We start from the raw sequence: 17,130 nt of genomic DNA, 5'->3' as shown, positions 1-17,130 counted from the left end.
AGTTAAACGAAATGTAACTGAAGGTTTCCAAAATAATTTTCTACTGAAATCGGTTCAGGACGACTCGAGTCAACAAGGAATATTTATTTTTAACAACTCGTTATTAATTATCAGATTCAAGTTGAAGTTCTTTACAGAACACATTTGATCTCAAACTTGAGACTTTTCTTCTTTTTGTTGTTGAATATTTTTACTTAAAAAAAACATTTTACAATGTTTAGATTTTTTTCATTATTTCTGAAAATGTATAAAATTTAAGAAAATAAATGGTTTAAAATAATCCAGGCAGCTTATTGACATCATAGTAAACCAAACCAGACTAAATATCAAATCAATCAATCAAACTTTATTTGTATAGCCCATATTCACAAATTACAATTCATCTCATAGGGCAAATCAAATCTCTACCAGCTGGAACAAACTGAGGAACTGAATGAGTTGGTCCGTCCACTAACTCACTAAGTTCCAGACGCAGCCTTCAGAGTCAATCAATCAATCAAACTTTATTTGTATAGCCCATATTCACAAATCACAATTCGTCTCATAGGGCTCATGGTGAGACATCCTCTGTCCTTCACCCTCAGAGTCACGTTCTCTGAAGTGAAACCACTTTTATTTTTATTTTAGAGTTAAAATGTTTCACAATAGAATCATGTTTTATTGACCAGCTGTTTAAAGACGTCATGTCTCCATCTGGAGTGATGTCACAGCATCTGTCTGACGGCGTGCGCGGCCTCGATGACGGTGTGGTGTCTGCTGGCGTCTGATTGGACGGTCGTGGTCGGGGCCCGGGTCACGCTGAGCAGGGCGTGGCGTTCTCCGAGGTCGCGGTCGCTGAGCGTCATGGCCTCCAGGTGCTGCCGCAGCAGAACCTTGAGCTGCCGGTTCTCCCGGCTCAGGTCGTCTCGCCGGTTCTTCAGAAGCTCCCGGTGCAGCAGAGCGGCGCTGGTGATCCGCGTCAAACGCCTCAAGGCTGCAAACTCACACGTGTCCTGCAGAGGGAGACAGAGCTCAGTCCAAGAAGAACAGAGGTTTTCTTCCTGTAGTTTTTTATATCAAGGTTTTGGTTAATGTAGAAGTTAAAAAGCTCAAACTCTGAATACGATGTCACGTCCCGATGACCCTAACCAAACCCTGTTCTATTGGTTCTTCTTCATTTACTGCAAAACATCTGGACTTTGAACCGTCTCACCTCAGCTGCCTCCTCCTCCCACGGGGGACGGTCCTCCTCTGGAGACAGGAACTCCTCCTCCAGCTTCCGGCACATTTCAGCGACTCGTAAAACTCTGTCGCCCTGGAACACGAACGAGGAGCTGAGCGAACAGAACCAGCATCAGAACCTCAGCAGACTCACATCGAACATCTCACCTTGAAGATGACCTCCTGCAGTTTCTTGGCGGCGGCGTTGCTCTGCACGCTGAGGTCAGCCAGATGTTCCCTCGCCGCTGACTGACCCCGGGTCAGCTGATCACGAAGCCTGCGAGTCCGTTGGTTCACCTGGTTTGTGGCGGCCGTCAGATCTCGTTCCACCAACTCCTTCTCTGTCTGACTGGACTTCAGCTTCATCCTCAGCTGGAACATGGCGTCCTGAGGGAAGAGGAGAAGCAGGAGACGACTCAGGACCTCAGAATAAAGATCCTCCATTGTTCTCCTGATCCGACGTTCAGATCCTGAGGTTCTTCGTCTCATCCCTCATTTACAAACTGATCTGCGTGAAGGGGAACCGGTTTTCTTTTGTTCTTTGAAACAAGGACGTGTTCATTCCAGTAAGTTTCTGTAAAACCTGAAATATTGAGTTTAAAAGAGCAAAGAAGAGAACAGATGTTTTCAGCAGGATTCAAAACTACCAGTCAGATTTTCTTGAAGCTCGGTGTAGGGATGAGAGGATCCAGTGATATTTGATCTCTTTCTTAAACATTGTGAGATGATTCGTGACTGTTTTGAAAGGATCTGATGTATTTCTTGGACTGATGTTTATGGATTGAGTCTGGATGTGGTTCTAGAAGGAGGTCGTTGGGTCGAGGCTCCCGACTCAGATTAAAACAGAATTCATTGTGACGTCGGATGGATGAAGATTTGAAACATGATGAAGTTTCTTCTGTGTTTCTGAACTTTGGAAACCTGTGTTGCTCACAGTTCATTCATATATTCAATGTTGCCTGTGTCCTGGATGAGACTCAGACCTGCAGCTTCCTGAGCCTCCTCATGCTTCGGTCACTCGTCTCCATCAGCTGCTGGTTCTTCAGGAGCAGCTCCTCCAGCTCTGCTGCCTCCTTGTGGTGGAGCTGCAGAGTCTCCAGCTTCTGTCGAGTCTTCTCCTTCAGCAGCATCGAACCCTCCAGGAGCAGAGCCGCCCTCTGTCCACAGAGACAGGGAGACAAAGAGACAAAGAGTCAGAGAGTCAGAGACAAACCTCACAGAGCTGGAGGACAAGTGCTCCTGTGGCCTACCCGCTCCTCGTGAGCGCTCTCGTACGCTGCGATGCTCTCACTGTACAGTCCCAGGACGCCGCTCATCACTGCTTCATGCTGCTGCTCCACAGAGAACTTTGCATCTTCCAGATCAGCTCGCTGCTGCAGAGAGTGCTGCTGCATCTGAGTCCTGAAACACAGCAGAGGCATCAAACCACCGCACATCCCGAGCTCCACTTGTCCACAGGAACCAGCCACATCCAGACCTGATTCCAAATGTCCAAGGTTGTGTCTAGTGTCTCTTTGCATCTGTCTAGTGTCTCTTTGCATCTGTCTAGTGTCTCTTTGAATCTGTCTAGTGTCTCTTTGAATCTGTCTAGTGTCTCTTTGAATCTATAATATCAAAGTGTAAAATCCTGTTTCATATGAAGATACATTTCCTTGATGGTCCTGTATGAGGCCTCCTGCCTGCAGGGGGCGCTGTGGCTCCTCCCACTGACCTGTCGGAGGTGAACGTGCAGCTCAGGTGCTGCAGTCCTTCCTCCCACTGCCGCTGCAGAAGCTTCAGATGTTTGTCCTGGTGCTCCCGGAGGCGCTCCACGTGCTGCAGGTGGAGCTGCTGCACCTGCAGCGACTGATGCTCCGCCTCCTGCAGGTCTCGCTCCAGCCTCTGGAAACAAACAGGAAGAATCAGGCTGAAGGAAATGAAGCTTCCTCCTCCAGAGTAAAGGACAGGAGCACGTCTGTGTGACCTCAGCAGCGCCACCAACAGAGCAGATGATATATTTAAATGTTCTCATTATGTTACACTTCACATCTTCTTCTTCATCTTGGACGTCCAGAGCAGCGTCTCACCTTGATGACATCATCCACGGCGTCCAGCTGTCTGTCAAACGTCTGACTGAGGACGTCCATGTCTTTCCGGAGCTCGGAGGCTCGAACCTGTCGGAGAATCGACCTCCAGCCGTCGTGGAGCTTCAGGAGGTTCACCGCCCGGTTCCTCTCCTCCTTCTGCAACTTGTCCTGATTCAGAAGCGTCAGATATCAGCTGCTCTGTGGAGTCCTGTTCCACCTGATGCATCTTTTTATCTCATTTACATTTAATCAGGGAATTATATCTGAATCATTCGTGACATTTTCTGAACATGGATCCCAGAAGTGAAGCCACATCATCTGTGTCGCCCCCTGGTGACTGGCTGCAGTATAAGATCATATCCTCCGTGTTAGCAGATGGGACATGAAATGAAAAGTAGACGTTAAATAAATGTTTGTAAAGATGTTTCTGTCGTTCTTCTCTCACTGAAGTTAGTTTCTTTTCAAAGAGCTTCACTTTCCACCTGGTCACAGAATTAACCTCCTTGTTAATTGATAACTTAGATTTTAGAAATCAGATCCTCCACCAGCTCCACGCTTCGTTTGATTCATTCTTCATTATTCTGATTTGATTCAGAGGTTCAACATCTTCAGATCAACATCAACTAGCAGCCAAACCAAGACATGAAATGAATACACAAGAATAAACAACACAATCAACACAAACATCAGAAGAAACAAACAATCTCAACTCTACGAGTCCAGTTATCAGCAGATGATTGAATCCAACACACAGAAGGTTTCATACCTCGAGGAACAGAGCGAGGATCTCCTCCTTCTTCTTGGTGGTCTCCTCCTCAGCCTGAGCTCTCTGCTGCTGATACACAAGCCTCTCCTCCTCCGTCCTTCCTCCTTTACCTCCTCCTCCTCCTCCTCCTCCTCCTCTCTTCACTTTCCTGGGCATTATGTTCAATGTCTCACTGCAATAAAGTCCTCCAGGATAAATATCAGGTTTCAGTGAGAAACGAGGATTTAAATCAACTAAATCCACTTTAACAACTGAACATGAAATAAAACATGATGATGTCACCAGGTAAAAAAATACACGTTACAAATAGAGAAACTGAAGAAAAGTTCACTATTTACAAGATATTTGAAAAAAGTTTTTACGACAAACCAAGAAATTTACAGAAGAAAAAAAAATATTACTAATACTACTAAAACTACTTATAATACTAATAATGATAATACTATTACTAATACTAATACTGCAACTACTAATAATACAGCAACTACTAACACTACTACTAAAAAAAACTACTTTTCTTCAGGTAAAAAACTCGACTTGAAAAGTAACTAACGGTCCGTTACATGTAATAGAGTAGAAATACTTTGGTGGATGCAGGACTTTTATTTGTAATCGAGTATTTTCAGAAACTTCAACGTGTTTATTGGTCCAAAGTTTCACCGCACGCGACTTGATGACGCAAGCGGAAGTAGAGTCGAGTAGTTTTTAGTAACTCACCTGTAAAACGTGATAAATCTCCTGAAGCACGTGACGAGTCCGACTGTCAACAAACAGGTCCTCGGTCTCCAGGGCAACAAGCACACAACACACGTCACGTCCGGTCCGGACGAAGCAAACCGTCACGTGACCCCGTCGATGACAAATAACGTGGAATGGATGTGGAAGTCACGTGTTTCCGTGATATTTATAAGTATTAGGTAATTGATCAATATCAGTCTCAGGTGGTCAAAGGTCACTTTGTGAAGGTCAGTCTTAATAAAGTTGAAGAATTTAGTTTTAATGTTTTGTGTATTTTTGGTTTTGAAGCTTTTGAAGCACAATCATGTTGTTGCTGTGTTGTGTGTTCTGCAGATTGGACACCAGGTGGCGACACATCCCTGTAAAAAGATGAGTTCTTTATTTATGAAACACGAGACGTTTACAAACAGAAGAGAATTCATACACATGATCTCTTTCATGTTCTTTAAATTACATGATCATCTCTTTCCTTTTCAAAAACTACAAACATTTAATAAAGTGATTCTATGAAAGGGGAAATAATCATCTGTGTCAATGTCAAACAACAAGAAAGAACACATCCACGGTTTATTACTTATAGAAGTTTCTTTCTACACAATCCCTTTGTAACGATATTAAAGTAAAAGTTTATTCCATTTTGGGGAGGGGTTTATATAAATACAATACAAAAAGAACATGTTCAAAGGATTTAACTCTGAGTTTTATCAGTTTGAGTGAATCAATAATTAAAAGTACAAAGACTGTGAATAAGTTTCTTCCCTCTGAGACAAAGTTCTCTAGATATGCAAAATACTTAACAACTTCGTTTCTCTTGATTCTTTCTGACATCAAAAAATATAATTATCATTGTGATGAACCAATTAAAAACATTTTGTTCACGTATAAACAAGAACAATGAATTTTGTACGATGGAAAATGTCATGTGCACTTTAAAGGTTTTGGAAAAAATCAAGTTCAATTTCAGATAAATGTTCGCAAGGAGAAGAAGATGAAACTCGGTGCTCTAGAGTTTTTCTTACAAAGAGATAAAGTTATTAAAAAAACACATAAATAAACACGACCTGAAGCTCAGTCTGTTTTACTCAAAATGGAAAAGTTCAGAATCAATTCAACGTTTTGTTAAAAACCTTCTTGTGATTTTTTTCCAGAGTCAAAGATGTTGGACAGAAAAAACATCAGAAACAAAACCTCCAGAAAACACGTGAAACATTTTCAGATAAATATCGTGCATCAGTCACAAGAAGTGAAATCTTCACATTTAACAATAAAAAAACTGCCACTAAATGTATAAAAAAAGAAATAAAATACATTTTTAATTTGTGTTATTTTTCATTAATGATATTTTTCTAAAGAACAAAGTATCACGAGACGTTTTCTCAAACTGAAATGTTATGTACAGGATCTCATATGAATTAAAGATACAGATATAAAGTTTGGTCAATAAGAAATAAACTGAAACATGAACAGTTATGAATCTGATCTCATTTTCACAGCAGATCATTTCTGCTCCAGTTTCCTCATTATGTTAATTTAATGAAGAATCTTAGATTCTGAACGATCTCACAGCTACAGTTCATAAATTCATCTTCATCACAGACTCGTTTCCATCTTTAATCTGTGGTTTGTCAAATGATCCAAGTTATTGAATTATTAAAAGTTTTTCATAGTGTTCGATTTAAATTTGAAAGATAATCTGAGTTGTGAAGTGAATGAGTTCATATGTGTTGAGGATCCAACGCCTCCTTCATCAAAGAGAAAAAGGTTCTTAGTGTAAATCTTATCTGTCCATGTTGATAACGTGTGAAGTGTTTATTTACAATGTCTGTGTTTGTGTGTGTGTGTGTCTGTCTATGTGTGTGTGTGTGTCTGTGTGTGTGTGGGTGGGTGTGTCTGTCTGTGTGTGTGTGTGTGTGTTTCTGTGTGTGTGTGTGTGTGTGTGTGTGTGTGTGTGTGTGTGTGTGTCTGTGTCTGTGTGTGTGTGTGTGTGTGTGTGTGTGTTTCTGTGTGTGTGTGTGTGTGTGTGTGTGTGTGTGTGTGTGTGTGTGTGTTTGTGTCTGTGTCTGTGTCTGTGTGTGTGTGTGTGTGTGTGTGTGTGTGTGTGTGTGTGTGTGTGTGTGTGTGTGTGTGTGTGTTCTCAGTTGCTCTCGGTGAAGTCCCGGCAGATGCCCCTGACGATCAGAGGGATGAACTCCGTGAGGCCGGTGAAGTCTCTGGTGAAGAGGGTGTGGCTATCTTTGGGCTGCGATGACATCGCTCTGAGGTCATCAAGGGGGGCCCAGGCCACGCCCACAGAGTAAATGGTGATGCCTGGTGATTGGTTGATGGATGAGATGGGAGGTAAACAATGACTGAACACAAACAGCTGTTGTTCTAACACACACACACACACAGACACACACAGAGACAGAGACAGAGACACACACACACAGACACACACACACACACAGACACACACAGAGACAGAGACAGAGACACACACACACACAGACACACACAGACACACACACACACAGACACAGAGACACACACCTTGTTTCTGGGCCTCCAGCGCCGGGAGCCTCACGTCATCGTACGATTGGCCGTCTGTCACCACGATGAGGAAGTTGCGTCCTGGTCCCGTTCGTCTGGAGGAGAAACAACCAGAGGATCGACCTGTCGCTCAGCAGCTGAAGGATCCCACCAATAACAACCTTTCTGTTGTGAGTTCGATTCCCTCGGATAATTACAATGATTAATATCTAATGTCCACAGACGCTCTCCTCCTGCAGCTCAGTCTGTTGGACAGTCTGAGGTCAGGTGGACCTCCCCTGACCTCCACCTGACCTCCACCTGACCTCCACCTGACCTCCCGTGACCTCCACCTGACCTCCACCTGACCTCCACCTGACCTCCACCTGACCTCCCGTGACCTTCACCTGACCTCCACCTGACCTCCCCTGACCTCGACCTGACCTCCACCTGACCTCCACCTGACCTCCACCTGACCTCCACCTGACCTCCACCTGACCTCCACCTGACCTCCCGTGACCTCCACCTGACCTCCACCTGACCTCCACCTGACTCCACCTGACCTCCACCTGACCTCCACCTGACCTCCTGTGACCTCCACCTGACCTCCACCTGACCTCCACCTGACCTCCTGTGACCTCCACCTGACCTCCCCTGACCTCCACCTGACCTCCCCTGACCTCCACCTGACCTCCCGTGACCTCCACCTGACCTCCACCTGACCTCCACCTGACCTCCCGTGACCTTCACCTGACCTCCACCTGACCTCCCCTGACCTCCACCTGACCTCCACCTGACCTCCACCTGACCTCCACCTGACCTCCCCTGACCTCCACCTGACCCCTGTGACCTCCCCTGACCTCCACCTGACCTCCACCTGACCTCCCCTGACCTCCCCTGACCTCCCCTGACCTCCACCTGACCTCCACCTGACCTCCCGTGACCTCCACCTGACCTCCACCTGACCTCCACCTGACCTCCACCTGACCTCCCCTGACCTCCACCTGACCCCTGTGACCTCCCCTGACCTCCACCTGACCTCCCCTGACCTCCCGTGACCTCCCCTGACCTCCACCTGACCTCCACCTGACCTCCCCTGACCTCCACCTGACCTCCACCTGACCTCCCCTGACCTCCACTGACCTCCCCTGACCTCCCCTGACCTCCACCTGACCTCCCCTGACCTCCCCTGACCTCCACCTGACCTCCCCTGACCTCCACCTGACCTCCCCTGACCTCCCAGCTGTCACCTGAACAGCTTGTTGGTGGTGTAGCTGATGGCCTCCCCTGTGGACGTCCCTCCGCTCATGTAGTGGATCCTCTTCAGGGCGGTGATGGCCTCCTCCTTGTCGTGGTGATCGAACAGACCGAACTCCAGCCGCTGCTCGTAGGTGAACTGCACCGCTCCTGCACCGCGTCACAGTCAGTCAGCCAATCAGATCATCAGTGAAACATTTACACTTTCAGGAAATCAACGTGGAGCTCACCGACGCGAGCGCCGACGTCCGACACCTCGAAGCTCCTGGTGATTCCCACCAGGAAGTCCAGCACCAGCTGGAAGTTCCCCTCCCCCACACTGGAGGAGCCGTCGATCAGGAAACCGATGTTCACCGAGTTGTAGCACGTTTTACCTGAAACACACAATCACACAGAAGAAGAATGACAAGTGGTGTCTAGTTACCATGTGTCTAGTTACTATGTGTTTAGTTACCAGGTGTTTAGTTACTATGTGTCTAGTTACCAGGTGTTTAGTTACTATGTGTTTAGTTACTATGTGTTTAGTTACTATGTGTCCAGTTACCAGGTTTTTAGTTACTATGTGTCTAGTTACCAGGTGTTTAGTTACTATGTGTCTAGTTACCATGTGTTTAGTTACCAGGTTTTTAGTTACTATGTGTCTAGTTACCAGGTGTTTAGTTACTATGTGTCTAGTTACCAGGTGTTTAGTTACTATGTGTTTAGTTACTATGTGTCTAGTTACCATGTGTTTAGTTACTATGTGTTTAGTTACTATGTGTTTAGTTACTATGTGTCTAGTTACCAGGTGTTTTGTTACTATGTGTTTAGTTACTATGTGTTTAGTTACCATGTGTTTAGTTACCAGGTGTTTAGTTACTATGTGTCTAGTTACTATGTATCTAGTTACTATGTGTTTAGTTACTATGTGTCTAGTTACCAGGTGTTTTGTTACTATGTGTTTAGTTACTATGTGTTTAGTTACCATGTGTTTAGTTACCAGGTGTTTAGTTACTATGTGTCTAGTTACTATGTATCTAGTTACTATGTGTTTAGTTACAGTCAATTTATTCCATCTTAATTTTGAAAAAAAAGTATCTTTTGATTTTTGGTTTACTGGAAGAATGACTCTGGTATTGATCGGTTGATTGATTGGTTGATTGGTTGATGGTTGGTTGGTTGGTTGGTTGGTTGGTTGGTTGATTGATTGATTGATCGATCATAGGGTTGATTGATTGGTTGATTGATTGATATGTCAATTGGTTGATTGGTTGATTGGTTGATTGGTTGATGGATTGATGGTTTGATATGTCAATTGGTTGATTGATTGATTGATTGATGCATTGATGGATTGATTGCTTGATTGATTTGTTGATTGATTGATTTGTTGATTGATTGATTGATTGATGGTTGGTTGATTGATGGTTGGTTGATTGATTGGTTGATTGATGGTTGATTGATATGTTGATTGATTGGTTGATTGGTTGATTGGTTGATCGATGGGTTGATTGATTGCTTGATATGTTGATTGATTGCTTGATTGATTTGTTGATTGATTGATTGATTGATGGTTGGTTGATTGATTGGTTGATTGATATGTTGATTGATTGGTTGATTGATTGGTTGATCGGTGGGTTGATTGATTGATATGTTGATTGATATGTTGATTGATATGTTGATTGATTGGTTGGTTGATTGATTGGTTGATTGGTTTATTGATATGTTGATTGATTGATTGATTGATTGGTTGATTGATTGATTGATTGATTGATTGATTGATTGATTGATTGATTGATGGGTTGATGGGTTGACTCACTGCAGAGCAGGGCGTCCAGCGAGCAGAGTCTCTGGCTCAGAGGTCTCACGTGCTTGGTGGTGGTGAACCAGCCGGGGATCAGGTAGCTGAAGAAGCCGTTATCTTTACAAACCGCCTGCACCACCAGAGAAGAAGAAACTCTGTCTTCATTAAAACAGCATTAGATCAATGAGCTTCATCACATCTTTAGATGAAGAGCATCTCAAACCTTCTTCATAAAGTCCTTGTCTCGCACCATGGCCAGCTCCTCCGGCGCCGGCTTGGCCACGGAAACCAGGAAGACGTTGATGCCGGACTCACGTGCCAACAGGGCCGCCTGCTCCAGGTCGTCAGAGGGCCAACCATCAAGCAGCACCATCATGACCCGCGGGTGACCACGCCTCCCCCCGTTCTCCTGGAGGAAGAAGGTCTCTGCTGCCTGCATGATGGCCTTACCTGCAGGACGCCACCACAAGAACCTGCATGTCTGGACTGTGTGTGTCTGTGTCTGTGTGTGTGTGTGTGTGTGTGTGTGTGTGTGTGTGTGTGTGTGTTACCTGTGTTGGTGTTTCCTCCCAGGTAAGACACCTCCTTGATGGCAAACGTCAGCTCTTTAGGTTGAGTGTAGTTGGTGAGGAGGAACTCTGTCTGGGGAGAATCACTGCACACACACACACAACCAAACACAGTCAGACCAACACACACACACAAACACACACACACACACACACAACCAAACACAGTCAGACCAACACACACACACAAACACACACACACAAACACACACACACACACAGTAGATATTTGCTGCAATGTGTGTGTGTGTGTGTTGGTCTGTCTGTGTTTGGTTGTGTGTTTGTGTGTGTGTGTCGCACCTGGCCTGTATCAGGCCCACATGGGGTCCAGTCGGTCCCACCCTCAACATGGAGACCAGTTTGACGACAAAGTTCTTCTGCAAGTTGAACCTTCGCTGTCCGATGTTGTTACTGCTGTCGATCAGCATGGCGATGTCGATCTGACAGTCTACACACACACACACACACACACCCACACACACACACACACACACCCACACACACACACACACACACACACACAGAGCCTTTCTCTGAAATCTCAAATTAGTTTTTAATTTAGCTGAATAGAGGATTTTTTTTTTTATTGATTTGTTTCCATTAATCTTAAAAGACTTTTCCAAAATTTGATGGAGTCACATGAACCTTTATTTCCACCTGTCAGAGCTTTCTTCACTGAGGGCTTCTTCTGAGGCTTCTTCACTGCAACACAACACACACACAACACACACACACACACACACACACACACACAGTTTAACTTTCATGTGCTGGATTAAATATAAATAAAAGAACAGAACGATTTGAAATTATAAATGTATATGAAATATAATCTAAATGACAGGAACAGTAAATGTTCAGTTTTCTGTTCATGTGTAAGCAGCTGAGTCATTGTTTCTCCACATCTGGATCAGTTACCTGGTCGTGCAGCTGCAGGAAGAGCTGTGGTACTGGTGACACTGGTCAGCTCTAATGGAACATTCACAGGCTCTGGTGGCACACACACACACACACACCGACACACACACACGTTAATACACAGTATTTGTACATATGTTCTGTGATTGTTCATCCTTAAAACCAGATTTGTTGTAGATCAGTTATTTTGTGACGCTGCTGACGGAAGCTTTTCATTCGCTGCCTGTAACGATCAGCTGATTGACAGAGTGGCTCCACCTACTGGTGAGGCGGAAGGAGGCGCTCCACTGGCTCAGGGGCTGTGATTGGATGCCGTGGGTGTAGGAGCTCATGTAGTTGTGACGGCCCTGCAGCTTGTGGACCCTGACGGGGCCTCCGGACGGACCCAGCACCCCCCTGTGGAGGGAGACACACACTTGACTGGACGTCTAATGTCTTTCTCCAGTTCTCTTGTTTACCATGAGACTGAGTCCTCTGTGATCCACATGGACCTGCTGAGTGGCCCCTGGTCGAACAGAGGCCCCCGGGGCGAACAGGGGCCCCCGCTGACCCCTTCGTTTCCCCCACTAAACATCCCAGCTTCACCACAGGAACACAGAAACCAACCAGCAACAGAACATCTATCTTTTGTTAAATGTGAATATTTGTAAGAAGATGAGTTAAAACAAACTCACCTGAAGTTTGTCTCTTAACAACTTTACAAGAAATGAGCACAAATAAAGTTCAGAGACTTGAACCCAGATTTCCAGCAGGTGGAGGCTGGACGAGTGAACACAGTGAAATATGTAGATTAAATATTGAGCTCAGACTTTGGACCTTGAGGATTCATCTCTGTTCGCTGCTTCTATTTGAAAGTTTCTTCTCTTTTCCTTAAATGAAAATGAATAAATAGTAAAGTGACTGTGAGCTTTGCATGGAAACGATTGATGAGCAGGAAACGTGAATGTGGTTCGAGGATCCGACTTCAGAGTCCGACAGGAAGATGAGAAGTGAAAGACTGATGAAGGCTCCTGAGGGAGCAGCCTGTGTTTCCTCTGTGGAGGAAGGAGCAGGTCAGTCTGGGTTGAGACTTTAATCCTTCGCTGCTGCACATTCCTTCAGTGTTTAGTCGAGGTTCAGCAGACACCAGGACTCACGCTGCTCGTTAATATGTCACATCAACACATCAGAAACACCTGAAACTCCGAACTGTGGGAGAAACGGCTTCCGATCGCTGGCGCCTGTTTTCAAACTGTTGATCAAACTGAGACGGAGCCGAGGGGAAGTCCCGAGGACCAGAACCAGAACTCCTCAAGAGGAACTAACTGGTTTCCTGCGTTCCCACAACGAACATTTAGGTAAAAGAAACCACAAGCTGTTCTACTCCAGTCCAGCAGGTGGCAGTGATGCAGGCGACTGACATCAAGGTTCAGACTTTATCATCGCTCCCTCTGTCACACGTGTCAAAACAGAACCACAAAGTTTAACATGTTTTAAAATGAAAGTTCAACTTCACTGTGTTGTGACATTTCAGCTTTTACCAAAAATATAAATAAATCCGGTGGAAAATCTTGGTTCAGTCTCTTATTGTTATTGTGGCCTGTTAACGGACACTTTTCATTCCCAAGTTACAAGATTCATGTGGCTGCTTGAGACGTGTACGTTGTGTGCAGTTGTGTAAAGTTGTGTACAGTTGTGTACAGTTGTGTACAGACGTGTGAGACACTTCCCTTCAGATCTGAACAGAGGTCGTACCTGTGGACAGCAGCTCCACAGACGGAGGAGACGGAGGCGTAGACTCCCGTCCCGAACACAGACCCCCCCCCCTGGGTGCAGTCAGGAGGACATAGCAGCACCACCCCGTCCTCCGTCAGGTCGGCTCCCCGGGTCACACAGGAGATCGGGTGAGGCACTGAGCACAGGGGAACATCAACATGTCAACTTCCCGCTTCAGAACAAACAGACCAGTTACATTTCAGGTGGATATGAACACGGGGGGGGGGGGGGGGGGGGGGCAGCGTCCGACCACAGGAAGCTCTTCATCAACGTGAACAATAAGAGAGTGAAGAGGAACCTATCAGGAGCTAAGAACAAGTCACATGACGGAGGACTGACCGCTGGACTCTGAGCTGTCCACTGAGGACATGAAGGAGAGGAGGAGGAGGAGGAGGAGGCCTGCAGACGAAGAGAGAGAGAGAGATCATGTGTCCATGTCATCAGGGGGGGGGGTGGAGAGAGAGACAGAGGGGGGGGGTTACCTGTCAGAGGCAGCAGGACGGACAGAAAAGACATTTCTGCACCTGAAACACAGTGATTGAATATATATGATATAGATTCAGGAATCATATTCAAATATGATGACGAACAGAGAACTAGATCATAGGAATCGAGGATCAAACATTCTTTGTGGATTTTAGAGTAAAGTTTCACAAACTGATCTCAAATGATGATTATTAGACTTTATACAGATTCATCTACAACAGAGCTGAAGGGTTTCTAACATGTGAACATTTCACTGCTCTGGGATCAGCTCCCAGTGGAAGTGGGATCAGTGAAGCTTGTTACTAATTAATAAAAACTTGCAGACTTTCACTTTGTGATTCTACTAAAGTTCATAAACTCTCATGTGATGTTATTGAGTTCACTCAATAAATCAAATTCTCATGAGCTCAGATCTGAGGAGCCGAGCTGAGGGAGGAGAGGTTAGTTGGCTGTTAGTTAAGAGACAGCAGCTAATCATTCTCCTCACCACCCGTTTAACTAGTCAACCAGACGCCTGCACACTGAGGCAACTTGATTTTTATAGCACTTATCTAAACGAGGTTACAAGTGTTTACAATGAAGAATTTAATAACAGATATTCTGATCATTCTAATTTAAGAGAGAGATCGTTACATAATGAGGGCGAGGCCGTGAGTTTGAAGAGAAACAGTTCCCAGTTATCACTAGTTATCACTATGTACTAAATATATATATAACTAATAACCAGAGAGTTATTTAAACATAATCAGTCACTTAATAAACCAGTTAATCTGTACACTAAAAACCAACCAACCAGTCAACTTATATCCATGAACTAGTCACAATTCAAACCAGTCAGTGAATGCTTTAACCCTATAACTAGTCACCAGGTCAGCTCCAGTCAACTGACGAGTAAACCAGCAACTAAACCAGGTAGTTAACAGTTGATTAACCAGTAAAGTATCAGTGAACCAGTCAGCCACAGCAGGGAATTCCTAAAAGTCTCGGTTAATGGTTTAAATAGCCAATAAACCAGTTACCAGACAAAGTGAGATGGTAAACAGACCTTAGTTAGTAGATTAACAGTAAGTGACCTGTTCAACAGTTTATTCATAAACAAGAAACAACTAGTTGAGCCAGTAACTAACCACTTTGTGAAGCAGGCAGTTGACTGTTAAATAAGATCAGTAACCTGGTACAAGGGGGTAAACTGGTGAGTAGTTAACTCAGGAAACCAGCTGACAGACAGTTATTAAACTAATCAGCCAATAAATGAACCTATCACAATTGCTCATTAACCAAGATAATAAACGATAACGTTTGAATAAACAAAAACAAAACTAGTCACCAGCCAGTGAGACAATAAGACAAAGAATGTGTCGACTAGATCTGTCAGAGTGGAACTCAGTAAACCTGGAAGCAAACAGGACCTCAGCCAGTTAGAACAGGCTGGCTACAAACCAGTTAACTCTGTGTTACTCAACCATTAACCAGTTAACTAACGAGTCAGTAATAAACTCAGTCTTACTGACGGGTTCTTCACAAGACGCTTTAATCCAGGAAGCAGCAGGAGAGGAGATGCTGAGTGTAGGACGCCCAGAGAGAGAGAGAGGCAGCCCTTTAAATAGGCTCACACACACACACACACACACACACACTCACTCACACTCACACACACACACACACACACACACACACACACACACACACACAAACACACACACAAACACACACACACACACCAGCTGTGACATCACAGGAGGAGGTGGGAGGGGCTTCAGTGACAGGTCAACCTGAGAGAAAATGAGAAACAGAACAAGTGAAGAAAAAGAGGATGAAGATGATGAAGATGATGAAGATGATGAAGATGATGAAGAAGATGAAGATGATGAAGAAGATGAAGATGATGAAGAAGATAAATATAAAACTTGGTTTTCACAAAGTTCTGAAGAGAAACTTATTATTATTTTGCTTTTCTTTTAATGGAGAGAAATAAAAAAACTGACAGTCCAAATAAATCTATATTTAAAGCTAGTCACGTGACCATCACATGACCTATTGACGTGTGTTCCACAGAAACTGGCTCCAGGTCAGTTTCGTTGGCGACTCACAACACTGTTCAGCTGAGGCAGAGCTGCAGGAGCATCTCAAGGGACTTCGGGGCCCCGGGCAGAAAGGACCAGGGGCCCCACATCAACTCACAGAACAAACACATAAAGCACGATAGACCTTCTCGTCTTTCATCAAAGGAAGTTGAAGCAGGAGGAAGGGGCGGAGCTACAGCAGGAGGCAGAAAGTAACGTTTAAATTCTGCTGTGTCATCAACACTCGTGGTTAATCCCTCAGATGACCTCCTGCTGTGTTCTCACATCCACTTCTCCAGAGGTTACAGCCTGGGCTGAGAGGAGAACATCTGGAGAACGTCTAGAGAACGTCTGGAGAAAGTCTGAAGAACATCTGGAGAACATCTGGAGAACATCTGCAGCCTCTGCCATGCAGGAGACTGTCAGGAGATTATCTGGAGTCGGTGCAGGTCTGACAGCAGCTCTAGGGACAGTGAGCGTCTAGTGTACGTTGCAGATCATAAAGATTTGAGGGGGCGTTCACAGATCGGTCATTGCTGTGGGGCCCCCCCCTCAGAGTCAGCCGAGGGATGAAACATGAGAGGAGAATCTGACACGAGTCGACATGTATGTCACAAATATCATGTGATGTCACCAAATCCTTCAGCCTCCGTTAGTTTCAATAAAGTTGTTTCAGTGAAATCAGTTTTTTCTTTGCAGATGATTTGATCTTGTTCGTGAGTGAAACCAGCAGATTGTGTTTCTGAGATTCCCTCACATCCTCATCTCAGTGGTCGAGTCTTCAGGACGATTCAGGGTTTCACCCGAGAGACGTTTGATCAAGTACAACATGTCTGTCCCGTGCTGTGGACTCGTCCCCTCTGGTCCTGGTCCTGGTCCTGGTGGTGAGTCGGCTGGAGCTCCGGCTCCAGAGCAGCGGCAGGAATTCAGCTTGGCCAGCTCCCAGCATGCACCTGGTAAAATGAGAAGGGCGAGGAATGTCAGTGGAGACGTTGAACTGAAGGAGACGTGAGGACCAGGAGCC

At 45.1% G+C, this 17,130-nt stretch overlaps 2 protein-coding genes across 3 annotated transcripts; both read right to left on the bottom strand.

Annotated features, from left to right (window-relative positions):
• Positions 1-326: 326 nt before the first annotated feature.
• On the bottom strand, positions 327-4,188 carry LOC133961668 (dynein regulatory complex subunit 2-like). Its single transcript, XM_062396935.1, has 8 exons — positions 4,033-4,188; positions 3,267-3,434; positions 2,912-3,081; positions 2,451-2,601; positions 2,184-2,357; positions 1,369-1,587; positions 1,193-1,294; positions 327-992 (listed from the first exon to the last, which is right to left on the bottom strand). The coding sequence occupies exons 1-8, from the start codon at positions 4,186-4,188 to the stop codon at positions 705-707; spliced, it is 1,428 nt and encodes a 475-aa protein (XP_062252919.1). The 3' UTR covers positions 327-704.
• A 944-nt stretch (positions 4,189-5,132) lies between these two features.
• Positions 5,133-15,602, bottom strand: coch (coagulation factor C homolog, cochlin (Limulus polyphemus)). 2 transcript variants are annotated; one of them, XM_062396932.1, is made up of 15 exons: positions 15,551-15,602; positions 14,040-14,081; positions 13,897-13,956; positions 13,537-13,693; positions 12,065-12,198; positions 11,803-11,874; positions 11,530-11,586; positions 11,185-11,332; positions 10,867-10,970; positions 10,539-10,765; positions 10,331-10,445; positions 8,766-8,909; positions 8,529-8,685; positions 7,300-7,394; positions 5,133-7,077 (listed from the first exon to the last, which is right to left on the bottom strand). In XM_062396932.1, exons 2-15 carry the CDS (start codon positions 14,071-14,073, stop codon positions 6,905-6,907), a joined length of 1,677 nt encoding a protein of 558 aa, XP_062252916.1. In that variant the 5' UTR covers positions 14,074-14,081; positions 15,551-15,602; the 3' UTR covers positions 5,133-6,904. The 2 variants fall into 2 exon arrangements, with proteins under 2 accessions (XP_062252916.1, XP_062252917.1); XM_062396933.1 differs by having other exon boundaries at positions 11,542-11,586; positions 15,551-15,594.
• Between the last annotated feature and the right edge of the window lie 1,528 nt (positions 15,603-17,130).

Source organism: Platichthys flesus, chromosome 10, assembly GCF_949316205.1.
Source record: "Platichthys flesus chromosome 10, fPlaFle2.1, whole genome shotgun sequence".
NCBI classification, from domain to species: Eukaryota; Metazoa; Chordata; class Actinopteri; order Pleuronectiformes; family Pleuronectidae; genus Platichthys; species Platichthys flesus.
This window is presented reverse-complemented; position numbering and strand designations above follow the sequence as displayed.